Source organism: Ornithodoros turicata, chromosome 1, assembly GCF_037126465.1.
Source record: "Ornithodoros turicata isolate Travis chromosome 1, ASM3712646v1, whole genome shotgun sequence".
In the NCBI taxonomy this organism is placed as follows: Eukaryota; Metazoa; Arthropoda; class Arachnida; order Ixodida; family Argasidae; genus Ornithodoros; species Ornithodoros turicata.
In genome coordinates this window covers 188,747,118-188,764,846 of record NC_088201.1, presented here as the reverse complement: position 1 = coordinate 188,764,846, position 17,729 = coordinate 188,747,118, and the positions used below count along the sequence as shown (strand labels likewise).

Below are 17,729 nucleotides of genomic sequence, written 5' to 3'. Positions count from 1 at the left end.
CTACAGTATAGCACTGCGGCTATTAATTACATGCCTGTTTCCCTGTCGTACGACATACAAAGGCTCCGGTCTGAGCATTAAAGTGTCATTCACAACGGAGATCCTGTCGGTCGAAGTTACGACATAAACATGAAAGTGCCTGTCAAACTCCACGCACAGCAGCTCACGCACTTCAAAGACTATGTCCCTGTCCACAGAGTAGATGTTGCAGATTTCCATGAATTTGGGTAGGTCGTCATCACTAGTACTGTACGACAGTGTCATCCCAGGTCTGTAAGTGATGTTGCCAGTTCTTACAGAACTCAACACAGAGATGTTCGTAACAGTAACACACTTGTGGGCCACGTAAGACCTGACCACTTCCGAGACGTGCTCCAGCAAAACTGGACGGCTTCCTGCAGGGAAAACAGAGTTCTCCTTCGAGGCTTCGGACAGGATGTAAGCCTGATGGAACTGATGCCTGACTGCGAGGGTGTGGGTGACATTTTTGAAGTTATGGAGTTTGCGTGCCAGGTCTTTGAAATACTGATGTTTCGACTCGAAACGCATTGCCCAGAGGTTAATTAATGGGCCATATTTAGAAATGTACGTTGGGTAGTGGATCAAGTAATGTACCTTACATGGCACCTTAACATGTGAAAACAGGGCTTGAAAATCTAGGCAGAAGAAATGAATGAGGCGTTGCAGGTACGGCACATAACCAGTCGGTAGCTTCCTGCAAACAAGGAGCTCCACTATCTGACGCAATAGAAGATAGAGTTCCCATGTGCTATTTTCGGATGGTACAGAGTCACCGACGTACAATGCAAAGTGTCGAAAGAAACAAAATATTTGTGACGCACTGCCCTTCATTGCTTTTTTTCCTTTGAGAACATCAGGTGCGATCTTCTCGGGCTTATTCCTGGCGTCACCAACGTCATAGCTGTAGCCTTCTATGCACTTGTTGAGATGACTTAGTGTAAACAACCCGCTGGAAACGAGGTCTTCAATGACGCGGATCATCACGAATGGGATCACACCTTCAAAGATATCGTGCATGATGTCAGGGGGCATATGTTCAGTTGGGTGAAACCCGGTGAAGTTGAAAGGACACGGTTCCCGAACACCATACAACGACAAAGTGGGTATGCCAGTGTTGAGCATGTTCAGATGATGCAGATGGCTTTCTGGAGTTCGAAGCACAAAATCTGCCTCCAAGTGCTTACTGCTGATTTCGTGCCGCAGTGCTAAACAAAACCGGCATATTCTCCCACCACTGAAGCTACACTTAAAGCCACCAAGGCGGTGGCAGGACAAGTTGTCACCTGTCACTATGAAGATGGTTCCCTTTAGTGTCTGTCCGTTTATGGTTATTCCATCATTCTCCAGTGACGCAATGTCCTCCATAAGAGGGGCAAACACCTTGTCAAGACCATATTTGGAAGCACACTTGTCGTTCACAAGTAGCACCAAGTGAATCTGTGAGAGAGAAGACCTTGTCCTTTGTGGAAGGTTCAGAATTGAGAAATAGACACCGAGGAGCTTATGCTTCATCCTCTTGCTTCCTAACGGGTCACACACCTCAAATTCGTCAGCATACAATTGTATGCAAATCATATCTTCATCTCCCTTGAAGTAAGAGTGATCACGAAATGCAGTCCCATCAAAAACTGTTGTGAGGTAGCCTTCTTCCCTGTCTGGGCAGTAGAAATTATTGTACACATCAGGGACCTCCAGCAGTTTTTCTAAAACCTCAAGTATTGGAATGTAGTGGAATACTCTTCGTTTTCCACGTTCGTCGGTTCCAAGTGCTATGGTGCGAGGCTTCACAAATGGCAGGCAGGATGTCCAATAATCTGTGCGGCCTCCCTTTGTAGCCAGCATCTCCATGCCATCACCAACAGATGACAAAATTTGTGCCCACTGTTGTACTGGTTTTGTTGTTAGGTCATCCGTCACGCCGTGGACGTAGCAGATGATATCATTGGCAATTTCGTCGATGGTTGTCTCTGGCAAGCCCTTGCTTTCTTTCCATTTCAGTAGCAGCAGGGCAAATTGCTTCACATGATCAGGTTCTCCAACGGCTGAGCTGCTGTCGTGATCACTCTGGACGATACTTTGGTTTTCTGCGTCACTGTCTCCTTGTGCTAGGTCAGGTGAAATGATGTCATGTGGTGCGTCCACACTTTCTGATGCAGGCATGTCGTGGCCACTTCCAGGCTCTGCAGGAAGCAAACTACTTTCTCCCTGGAGTATGTCAGGGGGCGCATCCACATTTCTTTCAGGAGCAGTCATGTCGTGGCCACTTTCAGGCTGTGTGGGAGGCAGACTGGGCCCTCCCTGGAGGATGTTGAGGTGCTTGCTCCAAACGTGCTTTCTGTAGGATGGGAAGTGGACAAAGGACTGCATACATCCGGTCAATCCACAAGCCCAGTTCTTTTCATGGCTATGGCTCCCATGGAGGTGACGAAACAGTGCTTTCAAGGAAGGCGCCCTCCACTGACATCTGGGACATATGACGTGACGAATTGGTGGCATCTACAAAAGTAAAATTCATAGAGGGAAATTAATCACGGGCTTAAGAATATATATATATATATATATATATATCAGAGACGTCGCCACAGTTATCTCCTCGAGACGTCTTCTCTCGGCTGGTGAGAATAGCCCCGGTTGCAGTGGTGTGCTAGTGCAGTTGGGCCCAATCTCCTTACCCAGGGTCACCACTAAGCACGTTCTTTTCACTTGCACTGGACTGCACTACTTTGGACTCCACACAAGACGGGTTTTCGGGAGCTGCACTTTCCAGCTGAAAGGAACTTTATTAGTAATGCCTTTCTTTTCAACAGGAAAGTGCAGCACGCAAATAACCCAGTTCAGATCTGGTGCAGGAGGTGCAAGCGAAAAGAATGCACGCTGATGGGCTGGATGACCCGTCTATTTGCATTGGGGATGCACGCGACTCTTAAGGCTCAATTCTGGGCCGCGACAACCCGCTTGCTCCCACAGTACTCGTGTGAGCCTGCCAGCGCTGCTTATTTCCAGCGTAAGTCTTCATGGGAACGGAAGTTTCTATTCTTCCTTGGCACGTGTATAGGGATCGACATGCTTTACCGAGCGCCACCACTCCCGACTCAATCGGAGAGACGAGCAATGCGCGCAGAAACAGCGCCGAAGCGTTTATTTTCAGCTCAAATTACAATGCGTGTCACGCGGCGCTGGTGCCGCCGAACTGCATGAGTCTTACGTTCTTGAGTAGTCTTGAGTCTTACGCCGTGTAGAGTTCTTTGCTCTACTCGGCGATATCAAAATGAATCGTGCATGACACGCAGTTACAGAGCTATGAACGTTACAAGGGCGACATGTTTTCGTTGCAAGCGGTTTTAGGATGTGTACCCCCCTACCCAAAATGAAAGACTTTTCACGCCAAAAAAGTCGAAAAAGCGGCTGCGATGTGCTTCCAGTTGATGCACTGGCAAGGATAGAATAGTACTGCTTACTGTGAATAACGTCGTCCAACAGACCGGTGGACAACCTACAGCCACACCGTCAGTTAGGGCATTCCTGAAACTGAAATTGTAGTACAAGCGCAACACGTTGTTGAGTCATGGAGCGAGAACGTCGGGACGAGCTGGACTGGGTAGGAGGAAGACAATACTGATATCTTAACGTTAACGCTTCATTCGCAGGCTCGTGTCACTCAATTCATACCGCCATAGAGGAAAGAAAGGAAGTAAAGCTGGTAAAGCGTCTTGTACAGACATACGCTCACAGCTGTGGCTAAACACGAGCAAGCAACCGAAAACCTGCAACTGCAGCACTCGAAAACGAAACCAAAACGAGCTACTGGTTGGGCCAAGTTTCGCCAATTTACAAAGTAATGATAAACTTTTAATGTTTCAGACAAAACTAAATGGAATAAATAAGACAACTGGCTCAGGGGTGGGTACTTGAAAAGGAGCGAATTCTACCATGGTGACGAGAGATTACACTGAGGACACTGAGTGAAAGAAAAACGGGTAGGAACACTTTATTACAATTAAGATGAACAAGGCTTTCGTGCAGAGTCTGCACTTGATCAGGCTGCTCTTCATCAGAGGTAACAAGCGAGCTGGTGGTATAGATCGGGTTTTTAAGTTATGGATCTTTACCGTGGTGAATGGTCCCAAAGCAGTCTTGGAAGTCAGAAGCCAAGAGCATCCAAGCCATAGCTCCTGGCGGGTTGCATGTGCGTTGTCGCCCGTCTGACTTCTGCGTCCGTTGAGTATTCCGCGCATTTGGTATTTTATCGACGATGCCATCCGTGACATGCCTGATCACAATCCCACACGCCGACGTGAGGCGTAAATGCCAACTCGAAGACTGTACGGTGTCAGCGTTGAGGAAGGCGATCGCCGAGTCGAGCATTTTGGCGCCTAATGTGGATGATAACGTAAGGTTTCAGGTATGTAGCCCGTGTTGGTTTAGTAATGCGCTCTTCATAGTGATCTGTGACTCCACATTTACTGTGTCTGTCCTCAGATCCTTGACGGGGATTTTAATGAGTATGTTGAATTGGACGACGGCGACCAAATCCCCAACATGTCGTGCGTTCGAGTGATCCGCCCAGGTCCATCATCGGCATCATCCACGTCAAACAATGTAAGTTGCCCGTAACACTAACTGATGTAAAATGACTTTGCTACTGCACTACGCGCTTCCGTTTAGTTTTGCTTTATGTCGTTAGTGTATGACAACTGTACTCCCGGTACTTTACTAGTTTCGTTCCCTTTAGTCCTCGGCCAGGTTCTGGGAGTTCATACGAAATTCACGGGGGTATCCGTAACCGTTTTAGCGGGCGTTGGAAGTGTTCAGGCCAGGACATTTGCTGTGCTTAGATACAAAACTAAGGGTCGAATTTTTCAAAAAAACGAGTGCAACTTTACCCCTAATTGAGTAAGACACAGGTACTACTACACAAGTAGCAACTGTTTCTTACTCAAGTAGCACTAGTTTTTCTTTTATCGTTCGATTTAAATATAATTTCCGGACACGTTAGAGCAAACACATGTATATATATATATATGCATTCTTGTAAGGATTGATTTGCCAAACTTTGTGAAATTTGAAGATGTGATGTTTGTCCCATGGCTGTGCTTTTTTAACTGCGAAAGGGCCCACACCGTTTTTCGGAAAAACTGTAACAGTGTTCTGCCATGCTTACAGAAAATAGCTGGGACTGCAAATTAGCACCTACAATGTGCCCACAACTCACACACTATCCGTAGCAGCCATGCGAGTAACCCGCATTTTACCAGCAATTATTCTGGAGGAGCAGTACCCAGTCTTTAATCCAGCAACCTGATGCAGGTGACCGCCCTCTGCATTTTTTATGCAATGCAATGTGGGTCATCAGTATCAGTGGGTTCATCACGTGACAGTAAAGCAATATTTCTGAAAATTAATTACCAAACTGTAACCTTTTGTGAAGCTTCTAATGAGGAAGGCTGAGCAAGGCATGAATTTACGGTGTGTGTATAATGTTGAATACCCTATGGGGGTGTTCACACCAGCCGATTTTCAGCATCAACTCAGACCAACTCGAAGCAACGTCTTTGGACCAACTTCAAGACGGTACAGTTTCCATGTTCACACGTACCAACCCGTTAGCTCCGCCCACAACCAACCTTATGGCAATCGGGGTGTATGGGTTCAAGTCCAACCGCTGGTGACTTTTTTTTTCAACTGTCATTAATCAAAACGAAGTCATTTTACTTCGCCAGAAGGTCACCAGTATCTCAAAAAATGCCTATTGATATGTTTATATGGCACTAGCAACCCAAAAAAAAAATAATTATCATGTACCCCTGTAGGATTTGGACCCATGCCAGGCAGTATGACAGAAACGAAATCAATCGCTTGACGCCCTCGAGGGTCACATGGCAATGCTCCTCGCGTTGATTGGTTAGACCACCACCAACTCTCCGAAGTTTTCGCTCGGCGATCGATTCCCACCAACTCGAGTTGGTCATGGTCGGTGATGTCGGCCGACTGCCACCAACTCCAAAGTTGGTCCGTGTTGGTGCAGAAAGTTGTCCCGTGTGAACGCCCGCTGTACGTCAGGCTACGACTGCGGGTAATGCAGGTGTACCCTCAATTAATTACTCCTGGTGAGGATGCCGACAGGGTGTGTACAAGTTTTGGGCAAACTGTGAGCTGCTATTTGCATTTACAGTGTTCTGCAATCACGAAAGAACACTCCTCTGGTTTTTCTGGAAAATTCAGTGGTCCCATTGTCAGTAATAAAAAGCATTGCAACAGAACAACTGTTACGTCTTCAAACTTGCCAAGGTTTGATAAACTCATCCTTACAAGGATAGTCCAGCTGTTCCATGGCATGGAACAAGCCCCGATCATAGCTACAAAACAGTCATCCTGTGTTAAATTTCTTCTAAAATTGCTCGGACGCTCGAAGGAAATGCAGCGTCTTTAAATGTAAAAGTTATGTGTGTCGATTGCAGTAAGGAAATCACCTGACGTAGCTAATGCGTTAGGAAGACTGTTCCAGTCAGAGCTGGTCCTGGGGACATAAGAGTATTTGTGGGCATCAATGCGCGAGCACGGAACTCTGTGATGCATACTGTGCCTCGTGCGAGACTCGGAAGGCCACTGAAAGCGAACAACGTGTTAAATTCTAACAGACTATGGCTATGCACCTTCAGTCGAACTTCCACTTTTGCAATGTTTGCCCTATTATACGGAACTTAGATGGAACTCGGTTGTCGATAAGAGTTAAATATGAGCCTGAGAGCTTGTTTCTGAACTTGTTCCAACTTTGTTAGTTCAGCATTTGTATGCGGATCCCGGGATGCCAGCACAATCATGAATACGACGAATGAGAGTGGTATATTAGTAGGGCTTGACCTACTGTATTTTTGTCGGCTCATATGTCGCCTTTTCAACTCAGGACCACGGTGAATGTATGCCTACAGCTGCAGAGTCTACTTCAGAACCCCATGCGGGCACCAGTGGGAGCGGGCAATTTGATATCGTGGTGTAAGTGTCTTCACCAGCAGATTGTGTGCTATATCTGTCAGAGGTTACAATAACAAAGTTTCGCAGTGACAGCTGGGTAAATAGCAAGAACCTATCCTAGTGGGTCATGCTATTCTTGGGTGACGGGGATGCTGTTATTAGGATGGAAAGGGGGAAGGGAGAGCACAAACCTACTTCCTTTACTGGCAGTTTTTGGCAACAAATGTTTCTTTCTCATTACACCAGATACCAAGGAACACGTGTGATTCAAAATCTTTTGTCAAAACCAGACTTGTATGTAACTTAAATACTCTACTCAAGTTATTCTATCTTAAATACTTCCAGTAACTTGGTATCTGTCAAATACTTTGAAAACTGAGTATCTTTTTGGGAACTTAAATACATTTTGAAGCAACTGCTACACAGTATTTAGGTTACCCCTAAGGTAATTTACTTGCGGCAGAGTTCTAAGCTCTGGCGTCAGCAAGGCTTTCATTTTGACTCCCCTGTCCGTGAAGTATGCACTCCGAGTAAGAGCATACCAGAGGCCTGAGTTGCACCTCACCCTGATGATAGTTTTGACTGATTGATTTCGTCTGATTCGATTGCAGAAACGACAATGCGTTTGAATTCACTGTTGTTCCTTTATTTCTGCTAGCATGGAGTCAGCATAGACTTTCGTAAATTTAGTATTAGTACTCTACTCAGTTACTTTTTGGCAGGTATTGAGTAACTTATCTTAAATACCTTTTCCAAGTGTCTGGTCAAAACCCATACATCAAGTTAGCACGATTTCCTGCCCCTTGCCTTTCACATCCTGATATGCGTTTTACCAAGGACAGCATAGGTCTGATACCCTCATCCTAAGTTAAGCTAGACTTCCTACTGAGTTTCTGCAGCATGAAACATTAATGTTATTGTTAACTCTGAAAGAAATAGTCCAGTGCTAGAATAACAGTTAAAAAGCAAGACATTGTGCGCCACTTAACTTTCATCATCTCAACTCAAGTCTTCTGCACACCTTATGCATGAAAAGTAGTGTGTTGCAGTATGTTGTTGTATGAAATGCAGTAACTTCAGGCACCAGTCTGTTTGTAATGTGTGCTATTATTGTCTGTTGAAGCCTTCTGTCGTTGTGGCTTTTCTGCACTTGCTTTCTCGCTTAACAGGAATGATGCTGGTCATGATGGCAAAGGCTTTTCCTTCCCTGATTTTGGGACGCTCCATGCAATAATAAAGCCCAATGTGCCTCTCACGTCCTCTGCACACAAAAAAATTATCAATGCCCTCTACCAATCCATGATCAAGTGCAGCATGTGAGTTGAGAAGCACAATTGCTTCAGAATTTCTTTCTTCCTACGGTCTGCTCACTGTCGCACACATTCTGCCTGCTGTGCCAGCATGTTCTGTGATGCTTTCTGAACACTTGCTTGTAATTGAGAAATGTTATGCAATGTGTGTATTCCCTGCATTTGAAGCATGCCTTGCATACCCTTTCAGTGTTCGTTTCAGGGTGTAAAGGGTAAACAGCTGGCCTTATTTGGTTGTGATTTGTATTTCAATTTGCTCCATTACACATGCCATGCAGCAAGGACGGATCACAAGCATTGAGGCCAAGGCTGAACAACATTGCCTTGAGCTCTCTTTTGTTAGTTTGGTAACAGAACATTGAAATGTCTATGTCCATGGCAACTGCTCCATGAAAAAACATGACAGTCACACGGCACATGCAACTGATTGATGATTGTTTGCTTCGTTTTTGCGTTTTGCCTGCAGCTGAGGCTTCACTTGCCATGGATCTCATTTACAAGTGCTGCAGTGGGAGACAAATATCAGGTTAAAAACACTTTTACCTGAAGACTATGTTGGCCCATTCAGGGCGTAAAAACTTGGAAAAATATAACTTAACCTTAAATCTTCTGGCCGTACGTATACTGCAACACTTGTGTCAAGGCTTAGTGAAAGTGAAGAAGTATAGTGTTTATTCATGCAATTCATGTTTATTGAGGTGAAGACAATGAACCTTCCTTTCCCCATGTTTATTGTTTACACTCCATCCCTAAACGGGGATGGAGTGTAAAGAAAACAATAAATAAATAAAATACATAAATAGCAGGACAACATAGAACATAGCATCCAGGGGCAGGTAGCCTATAGAATTATGGCCACCTGTTTTCTGCTGGGGTAAATCATACATTCCGCGCAGGGATTCCTAAATACTGCAATCTTCCGCAGCAAAAGCCAAAATGTGTGCTTGTTCGAACCGTTGTTAGTCAGGCAGTTGTTGTTGTACCTTGTAGTTTGGCAGCAACAGTGCCCTGCTTGCACATATCAGTTGGTCTGCACAGACAAAACATACTCCAGAAAACTAAATGGGGCACTTTGTGCCACAGCAGGATGAGTGTAAATTATTTCCCTTCATGCACTGGACCAAGCAGTTTAAATTAATGCTTCATTACTGCTAGCAAGTGTCATGCACCAAAGCATTAGGAAATGCAGCTGGACAATTGCCTGCAAAATGTGAGTGGACCAGCTGCAAACGGTTCTGTAAAGTGGGCTGGTCCACCGTAAAATCCATCCAGCTGAGGACAACTCTATCCAATTCCCAACTATTCAAAAGAATAATGGATAATTAAAATATTCACACATGAGCAGAGGTGGCCCAGTGTGATAAAAATTGGCTAATTTATTATCACATTTTCCCAAAAATGCGCAATTCTGCTGAATTCCGAGAGAAACTGCTAATTTCGTGGCAAAGTGCGAATTCCGCAAATTTTCCAGGAAACGCGAAAAATGGGTAGCCTTAATCAGAATGGAATGATTTTCTGTTTTTAGACTTTGTTATTTGATGCGGAATGTAAGAATGTTAAAATTGCAGTGCACAATAACAGTGAATGCCCAATGTGGATTCTCTTTTTCTTTCTTCTCTTTTCTTTGCTCTTGTGAAACAGGTCATGCTGCTCGAACCTAGCATTGTTCTATGCAGTCTTCTCTTGGTGAACTTCAAAATGTCATAAATGCATTTTGTTCTAGAACACCAAATAGAGAATTCTATATGAAAGTGGTATGTGAGCTCCTGAAGCGATACCCCAGTTTAGCTGATGTAGTAGGACCCGGACATGTGAGTACGTTTTTATGACAGGCGTACTCTCATTGAATGGTAGTTGCTGAAGGGTACTCTACATATGCTGCAAGTGATGCCACATTTTTGTTGCATGTGACTGTGTTTCGTTTTGTTTAACAGTGAAATAATTACATGCCAGCATGATGCTCAAATCTTTTTGTCTGTACATGAGAGGGTCCCGCCCTCCTCTCTCTTTCCCATGTCCCCTGGAGGTATAATTTATACCCGTGACACTGTTTTGCATACACTCAAAACTGATAGCTGGTTCACTTATTGCTGCTCAGCATGCACTGTACAGTGTCTATTGCCATTTCTTGTATTGACAGTGTCTTGAGCTTAGTTGCATGCCTGTTGCACTTCCTCGGCTGGGAGTTCCCTTTCTTCTGTATCCAGTTCGTGTTTCTTGGGTAATGATAAGTAATAATTCTTTAAAAATACTTCTTTAGCAGTACACCATGGAAGTATTGATGTTGTAGCTGTACTCTTCTCGTTGCTTGTTTGTACAGTTTATTTTTTTGTGTGTGGGATCCCAGGACTCCTGGCTTGCCTCTTTACGAACGAAGTTCAAGAATGAAAGACGTAGGTTGCCCGATGACCAAAGGATCATTGAAAACAGGGTGAAGTATGGCGGTCAAAAGCGAAAGAGATCAGATGGCAACGTAGAGGAGGAGCTGAAGCGGAGGAAACTACACGGACCTGTCACGACCGTATGTATACCCTTTATCGTCTACCAACGTGAATCACACTTTTATGCCCCCATTTGTTTGGAAACAACACTTTCTGCAATGCTAGACGATGCAGAGCATGTTGGTTAATAGACCTTATGAGAAATACGCGCGCCAGCAAGCGAGCGGCGCAAGGCAGTATGGGAATTTGGAGCTACTGCTGCTGCTCCGTCGTCTGCTACTGTCATCCCTCAGGGGTCTTAGGAATACCTAACAGCTCTGGAAGCTTGGAGAAGGGTGCAAAATGCTGTCAGAACGTGGAAGGAACTTTTTGCAGCTATGTATTTATCTAATCTCTGAAACAATTTCTGTCGTAAACCAAAACCACATAAGGACATCACACTGTACGTTCTGTTTATGACACCCCGCAGTCATACCGTAAGTAGCCGTACTTATCTAACGTGTGAGTATAATAACCTGACGATGATCACAAAGTAAAATGGTGAATATAAAATAAATAAAAGTATTCAAAGTTAAACAAAAATTGACTGACTAGGAATCGAACCCATAATTTTTGGGGAACATGCTAGCAGGAGCCCAAGGCCTATCCTCTACACTGTAAAAAATTGCCGTAAATTTTACGGTCAAAATCTATTTTTTGCCGTAAAAAGAACAGGTATGCTACTGTAATTGGAAATACGGTCGAAGTAGTGTAATTAATACGGCACCAATGAAATATGCCGTTATTATGACTGTTATCACGTAAATAAGACAGTAGTGTACCCGTAATCCTGATTACGGTCAAATGACTGTAGATATTACGGAAGTCTGCAACACTTTCACATTGGATTCCAGTATCTGACATTGTGCTACGCTTGCTGGGAACAGTGAATTTTAATAAATGGCCGATTGCTGTACATGTATACATGCATATGGTGGCACAGTGTTGGTATGCATTGTATTTCATTAGACGGTACCAGTTGAAGTTGGTCTGGTGAGCAACTGGAAGTGAGGTGGTGCCAGTTCGAACTGGACCAGTTTACATGTTTGGGGGAAGTTTCGGTTTCAGTGGCATGACATGTTAATATAAAGATTGCAAGGCGAAGTGAAAGTAATTTTATTAGTAGAAAAGAATAATATTTCAATTTTTGGAAAACTTCATTAGCGTTAACGAATGTTATTTTGGAATTCTTATATTTGTATTTTGTGCGTTCCTGCTCCCGTGATGAATGATGCGTTCACTGTGCAACGGTCGCTTGCTTAGCGGCTTGCCTGTACAACGCTTTTTTGCTCGTTATTAGCGTGATGTGTGACACAGGCGTTGGTTTTATAATCGAAAGGATTTGTCTGTAAGTTACGACAGTGCGACAGTACAATGAGCGCCAGCGGCCGGGCGGGCGGGTGTTATAGGATTACAGCAGGACTACAACTGTGGATACCGCTTTATCGTGAGTACTATGCTTAAGTGCTTTTCCCTTGTGCACCATTTAGAAATATTACTTCTACTAGAACCTCATCTCTTTGTTCCGCGTCAGGTTCGTGGCACCTGTAAGTGCATGCCGTTTTACGAGTAACATGTACGAGTAGCTAGTTAACGTTACCAGCAACTTGTTTCATTCTCGTGTTTTTGTCTTTGTATTTCTTCGTTCATGCTCGTGTCTTAGATCCTTCTCTCGAACTAGCGTAGAACTAAGAGCTTCGCCGGCTTTCGGGGGCAATGAGTAGTACTCATTACCCCCGAAAGCCGGCGAATCTCTCAGTTGATATGTCCAACTACTCCACAACAGAAATGTTGAGAGATTTGAGTGCTTTTTGGGGCCACGACTGCTCAAATTAACTGCACACTCTAATTACATGTTGCAATTGAATGCATATTTACTTGTGCCTTTTCAACTTTCCAGAAACCTTAAGCTGCTTGGGCTCAAAGAAAAATGTCGATCCATCGTGTGCTATTAAGAACATCTCACATACTTTGTTGAATGATTCAAGATGACCACGAGGTAGTCGAGCAAGGGACCCATCAGCCATAAAATATTATCTATTCCATGTAACTCTGTAGTTCCTCTACTGCTTTTGTTTAATTACATTATAGTTACGCTACATGTACATTAGAATATGTGCAATGTTTGATTACAAATAAAATGTAATTTTGCATTGCAGTTCTTTGGATCTGTCGTTGCTGGGAACAGCGATCCTGCGAAGTGGCACTGGTTGCCTACCAGCTAGCCTCTGTCCGAGCAGGCCACTGTAAGTCAAACCACTTCAACTGGTCCCAGTTCAACAATTAGGTTTGCAACCAGCTCCAGTCGAGACTGCGACCGGTTAGAAACCAGTTCAGATTGGGACTGGCCAGAAACCAGTTGGGCCAACTGGTTTCCGGCTGGTCCTAGTCACAACTGGTACCAGTTGGCCCAACTGATTTCTGGTCCCAGTCTCAGCTCGGACCAGTTGCAACTGGGACTGGGTGAACTGTGTTATCGAACAGAGACCAGTTGTCCCAACTGGTACCAGTTGAGCTGGAACCGGTTGCACTGGTCCCTGTTCGATAACACAGTTTAACTGGTACCAGTGAAAAAAAATTTTGCCTGAGGTACTCCCAGAAGACACATACTTTTGCCTTATTGTACGCGAAAAGGGAAATGATCCTGTGTACTATTTCCAGTCACCGTTACTTGAAGCTGCTGCCGGCTAAAAGAAGCTGAGCAAGCTCCGTGCGCATATGCCCACTGATATAACCTGGAGGTAAATTATCTCGCTGATGTGTTAGATTTACTTCTTTGCATACTTCAGTGCTCCAAGATACTGAATGCTAAACCGCTCTGCTGTAAATTTTGTATTCTAGGTGAAAAGATCTAAGAACATGCGTATATGACATATCATGTGCTTCATATGCGTATGACTTGTCAATGTGGTGTTACTTGAACGATGTCATGATTGTTGAACATGTTTAACGTGTTCTTGACCCTGCATAATTTGTTTGGTTCCAATCTGTTCCAGCAGAGATGGTCACTTCTGGGCACACCATCCTTCCTGACCGAGTTGTGAGGAAAGGCATCCAAGACACCCTTGGCCTTGGATCACTTTCTGGAAGAAGATCCAGGAGGGGGCATCTCTTTTGCATGGTTTCTCGTCACACTGAGTGAGTATTTCAGTTTTTATCATCAATCAGCATTGTGTGGCGGCATTGCCAGCGCCATCACATCAAGGCGCGAATAATAAATAGCCTTGCCTCGCTCAGCCCGAGCTCTCGCTCTGACCTGGCAATTCCACCGCCATGTTGTTGTCTGGTCTCGTTAGTCTTCAGTAGCACTACAGTGGTGACCCGAACAATACCTTGGACAATACCTGATGGACCTGGACATGGCAGTCGTCAATTCCTCCGGCTTCTCGGAACTGCCCGCTCCGCCTGTTTCGCAGGTCAGCTTCGAAAGCTCCGCCCACGCCTTGTCTCAGCAGGTTCGTCAATGTCATTCGCAACGTAATTTCGACCATGTCTGAAGCAATTTTTTTTATGTGCTGTTTTGAGTCGTCATGAAGAACGTTTGTGAGTTTACGAGTGGGAATATATGGGATGTGCGATGTCGAGTATACGCATTTTCCGTAGATACCATTCACAAAAAGACCGTTGGGGTGCAATTCGCGATACGATGTAATCGCTGTGCGGAGAAAGGTCATTTCGAAACAAACAAAATGATGCAGATCATTTTCAAGCATCACAGGGGGGGGGGGGGGGGGCGAGTTGTGAGGTTATCAAAACGTATCATATTTTACAAATGAGGCAACTTTGCGATTTTTTATCTCCTCAGAGGCAAACCTTAGGATTCTCAGAGCATAGGACGCAGTGCTACCCACCTGACACAACACTTGAAAACAAATTCAGCTTAATATGTCAAATAGATATGAAGGTATGTGGCGTTGAACTGCGTACGAAGTGCAATGGTCGAAATGCCCACATCTGAATGATGATTCATTAAAAAATAACCACCAATTATTTTCGACTACTTTCAGTGCCAGTATGCTTCCTAGGGACGAGGCTTTAATATATGTTTGAAAGAAAAAATTGGAGAGGTTGACCAGACCACCCTGCCTGATCCTGCTTGAAATCACCCAGCTTCTTTTTCTCCCTAGCAGTAAGAAAGGGTGGTGCCCTTTGTACGCTGGTGCACCGTAATGCTGTGCTCTGCTCTCCATAGTATTTATTCATCCAGAATGCAAGAAGCATTACAAAGTTGTTTCTTTGTTATGACTATAGTCTAAAAACTGAGTTGTACAGAAAGCCCATTTTGATCACAAAATATTATACTGGTGCGACACAATTGCAGTATGCTGTTTTAAAATGATTAGTGGGTAAAATGGATGCGAGGCAAACGGGGAGTTCGGGGTAATCATGATTTGTTCGCGAAACAAAGAAATCAGTGTTAGATTCAACATGGAAATTGTGTGCTTTCTCTCCCTTTTTTTTTCGGTGATGAGTAGTACAGGTGCGGGACGTGCATGTGTCAGTATGAAGGACATTAGGGTGCAGCGAATTTATGTGGTACATATTTTATAACAAAACACAAGCACGCAATTCTCTGGTGCATGGTGAGATTAGTGCAGTGATTTTCCATAAACTAACCATCTCATTCCTGCATACATCACCCGTGTCACTAGTCATCAAAAGTAAAAATTTGTACTTGCTTCACTGATGGCGTTGCTGATTCTTTCATTTAAGACGTATTTTGTGCTTGGAACTACCTGTTGAATTGCTTGGCATGTATTTCCTGGAATAATCTCAGTGACATTTGTGATTATACGAGTGAAGCGTGCTTTCATAACTAAACATATTCTTCGTTTCAACAATTTTAGGCTACATCTATAATGACAAACACTGTAAGATCATTGTGTCTTCACACAGTCACTCCACATGAAATCATCAATATCTAACAATATTTAAATCGATATATGTACTATCCCAGTATGAGTGAAGGTCTTTATGAACAGTATAAGACCTTAAGGTATTTCTTCACTTGTATTGGAAAGTACTCAGCCAGCACCATGAAGGTGCCTGTACTAGTGCCACCATACTGAATGTGTAATGTGCAGAGGTGTGTGCATGTGGACCTGCATTCGAATGGTAGAAACTGTCGTACTACATATCCTGCATTTTCTTTCTTACAGGGGTATACTGTGGATCAGCCCTGCAGGGGCAGCAAGCTGAAGAACAAAGCCAGAACCTATGAAGAAGTTCTGGAGATTGTGTCGAAAACAGCACAAGTGTAAGGGAACATTTTACTTGGTAACCAGATACACTTAATATACTTTGCAACTCTAAGGTGTTTTTTTTATCGCTGCAGATTCAACAGATGTCACAGATTTTTCACCATTTCTCTGTATGTACAATAAATGCTCGTTCCTGTACTCTATGACTTGTGTCACACATTACTGCATGACTTGCAATTCTATTAAAGGAAGACAAACACAATTACACATCCTTCGGTGCTGTTCCCAAATTTGTGGGAATTAATGCACTCCACACTTCAAACAAAAGCCGACTCTCTCAGGTGGCCATGAAAATTACGGGAAAGAGCCGACAACGTAGCTGCCATTAAAATCCCTGTAAATTTTACGGCTGCATTTTTTGTAAGGCACCGTAATTTTCATGGAAAAAAAACAGCATTCTGGTTACATCAAAATTACTGTAAATTTAATGGCAGTACTTCTTCCGAAGTGGCCGTAATTTTAACGGGAAAAGTCCGGCAACATAGCTGCCATTAAAATATACGTAACTTTTACGGTAGTTTTTTTACAGTGTACGCCACAATGGCACATCCCTGAAACCCAAAACAGAAAGGTATCAGCATGGCAACTGAATGCCTGTTGCCTTCCTCTAGAGCTAATATCTCAAAAAGAGCTAATACTGTCACCTTTGTAAATCGATAGCGTGCCGAGAACTGTCGATATGCTCTGTTATGGGTTGAGATCTCTAACGCAATGCCAAGGCACGGTATATAAGCGGTCATTGTCAAAGTCCAGACAAAGGAACTCATCACACCTCAAAATGTAAGTAGGAAAGCCAGGGAACGACTAACTTGCCTAATTAACGAACCGATTAACTTGCCGAAATAACCTATAAAATGATTCAGGAGTTCTGCTAATGGTTGATCGCTAATAATTTTTTCCTGTTCTTATGCTACACATGTGCATGCTTCACATTTTTCAAGGAAATAGACTTGTAGTGAAATAAATTCAAGGCCAGTCTTTCGTGGAAAAGTAATGCATGTTACAGTACACTGCAAAGAGTTGACCAACTCAGGTGTTTCAGGTGGGGGACGACTGCCCCCACCGATCCCCTCTTGGGACCACCACTGGTATGACCATGGTTACAGTGTCAGAGAACAACAAAATTTCCAAATACGATGTTGCTGTATGCAGGAAGTTACTGTATGCAGGAAGTCACTGTATGCAGTGTTGCGATCGAGGGAGAAGATGGCAATTTTCAAGATCTTGAGGACTGGCTAATCAAAGAAAATGAGAGTGACTCGCCAAATGAAGAGTTAATTGATTGGAAGATGAAATTAACCTTGAAACAACGAACTGCGGCCATTGTAAGCGTTCCTGTGTTGCAGACCAAGCTCACATACCCGTACCTCATGGACGCAACAAGGGTATGCTTGCTCTTGTTCAGATGGTATTGGCACTAAGCTGATGGAACATTCCTTGCCTTTTCAGTTCTTCAGGGAGTTTGAAAGACGTTATGACAGACATCCCCTCCAGTGTACTTCTGCTGCATTGCAACAAATCCGGACACTTGTACTCAGGCAAAAGATCAAATGTAAAGAAGAACTTCGAGAGCAACTCCTTGCTGATGAAGATCGAACAGGCGTTTGCGAGAGACGTCGGAAACGTAGGCTATTTCTGTGCTTTGTTCAGCTTGACTGCTGTGACTTCTGGTTAGCTTTATGCTT

The 17,729-nt window shown here is 43.9% G+C and overlaps 1 protein-coding gene and 3 long non-coding RNA genes across 6 annotated transcripts; 3 read left to right on the top strand and 1 right to left on the bottom strand.

Annotated features, from left to right (window-relative positions):
* LOC135392039 (uncharacterized) lies at nt 1-2,388 on the bottom strand. Its single transcript, XM_064622663.1, has one exon. The coding sequence runs from the start codon at nt 2,386-2,388 to the stop codon at nt 1-3; it is 2,388 nt and encodes a 795-aa protein (XP_064478733.1).
* Nucleotides 2,389-4,274: 1,886 nt separating this feature from the next.
* Nucleotides 4,275-7,008, top strand: LOC135374341 (uncharacterized). Its single transcript, XR_010416854.1, has 3 exons — nt 4,275-4,423; nt 4,501-4,620; nt 6,926-7,008. It is a non-coding gene; the product is annotated as an uncharacterized LOC135374341 (long non-coding RNA).
* A 3,064-nt stretch (nt 7,009-10,072) lies between these two features.
* LOC135374337 (uncharacterized) lies at nt 10,073-17,412 on the top strand. The gene is made up of 3 exons (XR_010416852.1): nt 10,073-10,114; nt 10,444-10,824; nt 17,214-17,412. It is a non-coding gene; the product is annotated as an uncharacterized LOC135374337 (long non-coding RNA).
* Nucleotides 11,900-13,817, top strand: LOC135374331 (uncharacterized). 3 transcript variants are annotated; one of them, XR_010416850.1, is made up of 5 exons: nt 11,900-12,230; nt 12,684-12,782; nt 12,943-13,029; nt 13,445-13,524; nt 13,783-13,817. It is a non-coding gene; the product is annotated as an uncharacterized LOC135374331 (long non-coding RNA). The 3 variants fall into 3 exon arrangements; XR_010416849.1 differs by lacking the exon at nt 11,900-12,230 and having other exon boundaries at nt 12,595-12,782; XR_010416848.1 differs by lacking the exons at nt 11,900-12,230; nt 12,684-12,782 and having other exon boundaries at nt 12,792-13,029.
* Nucleotides 17,413-17,729: the final 317 nt, after the last annotated feature.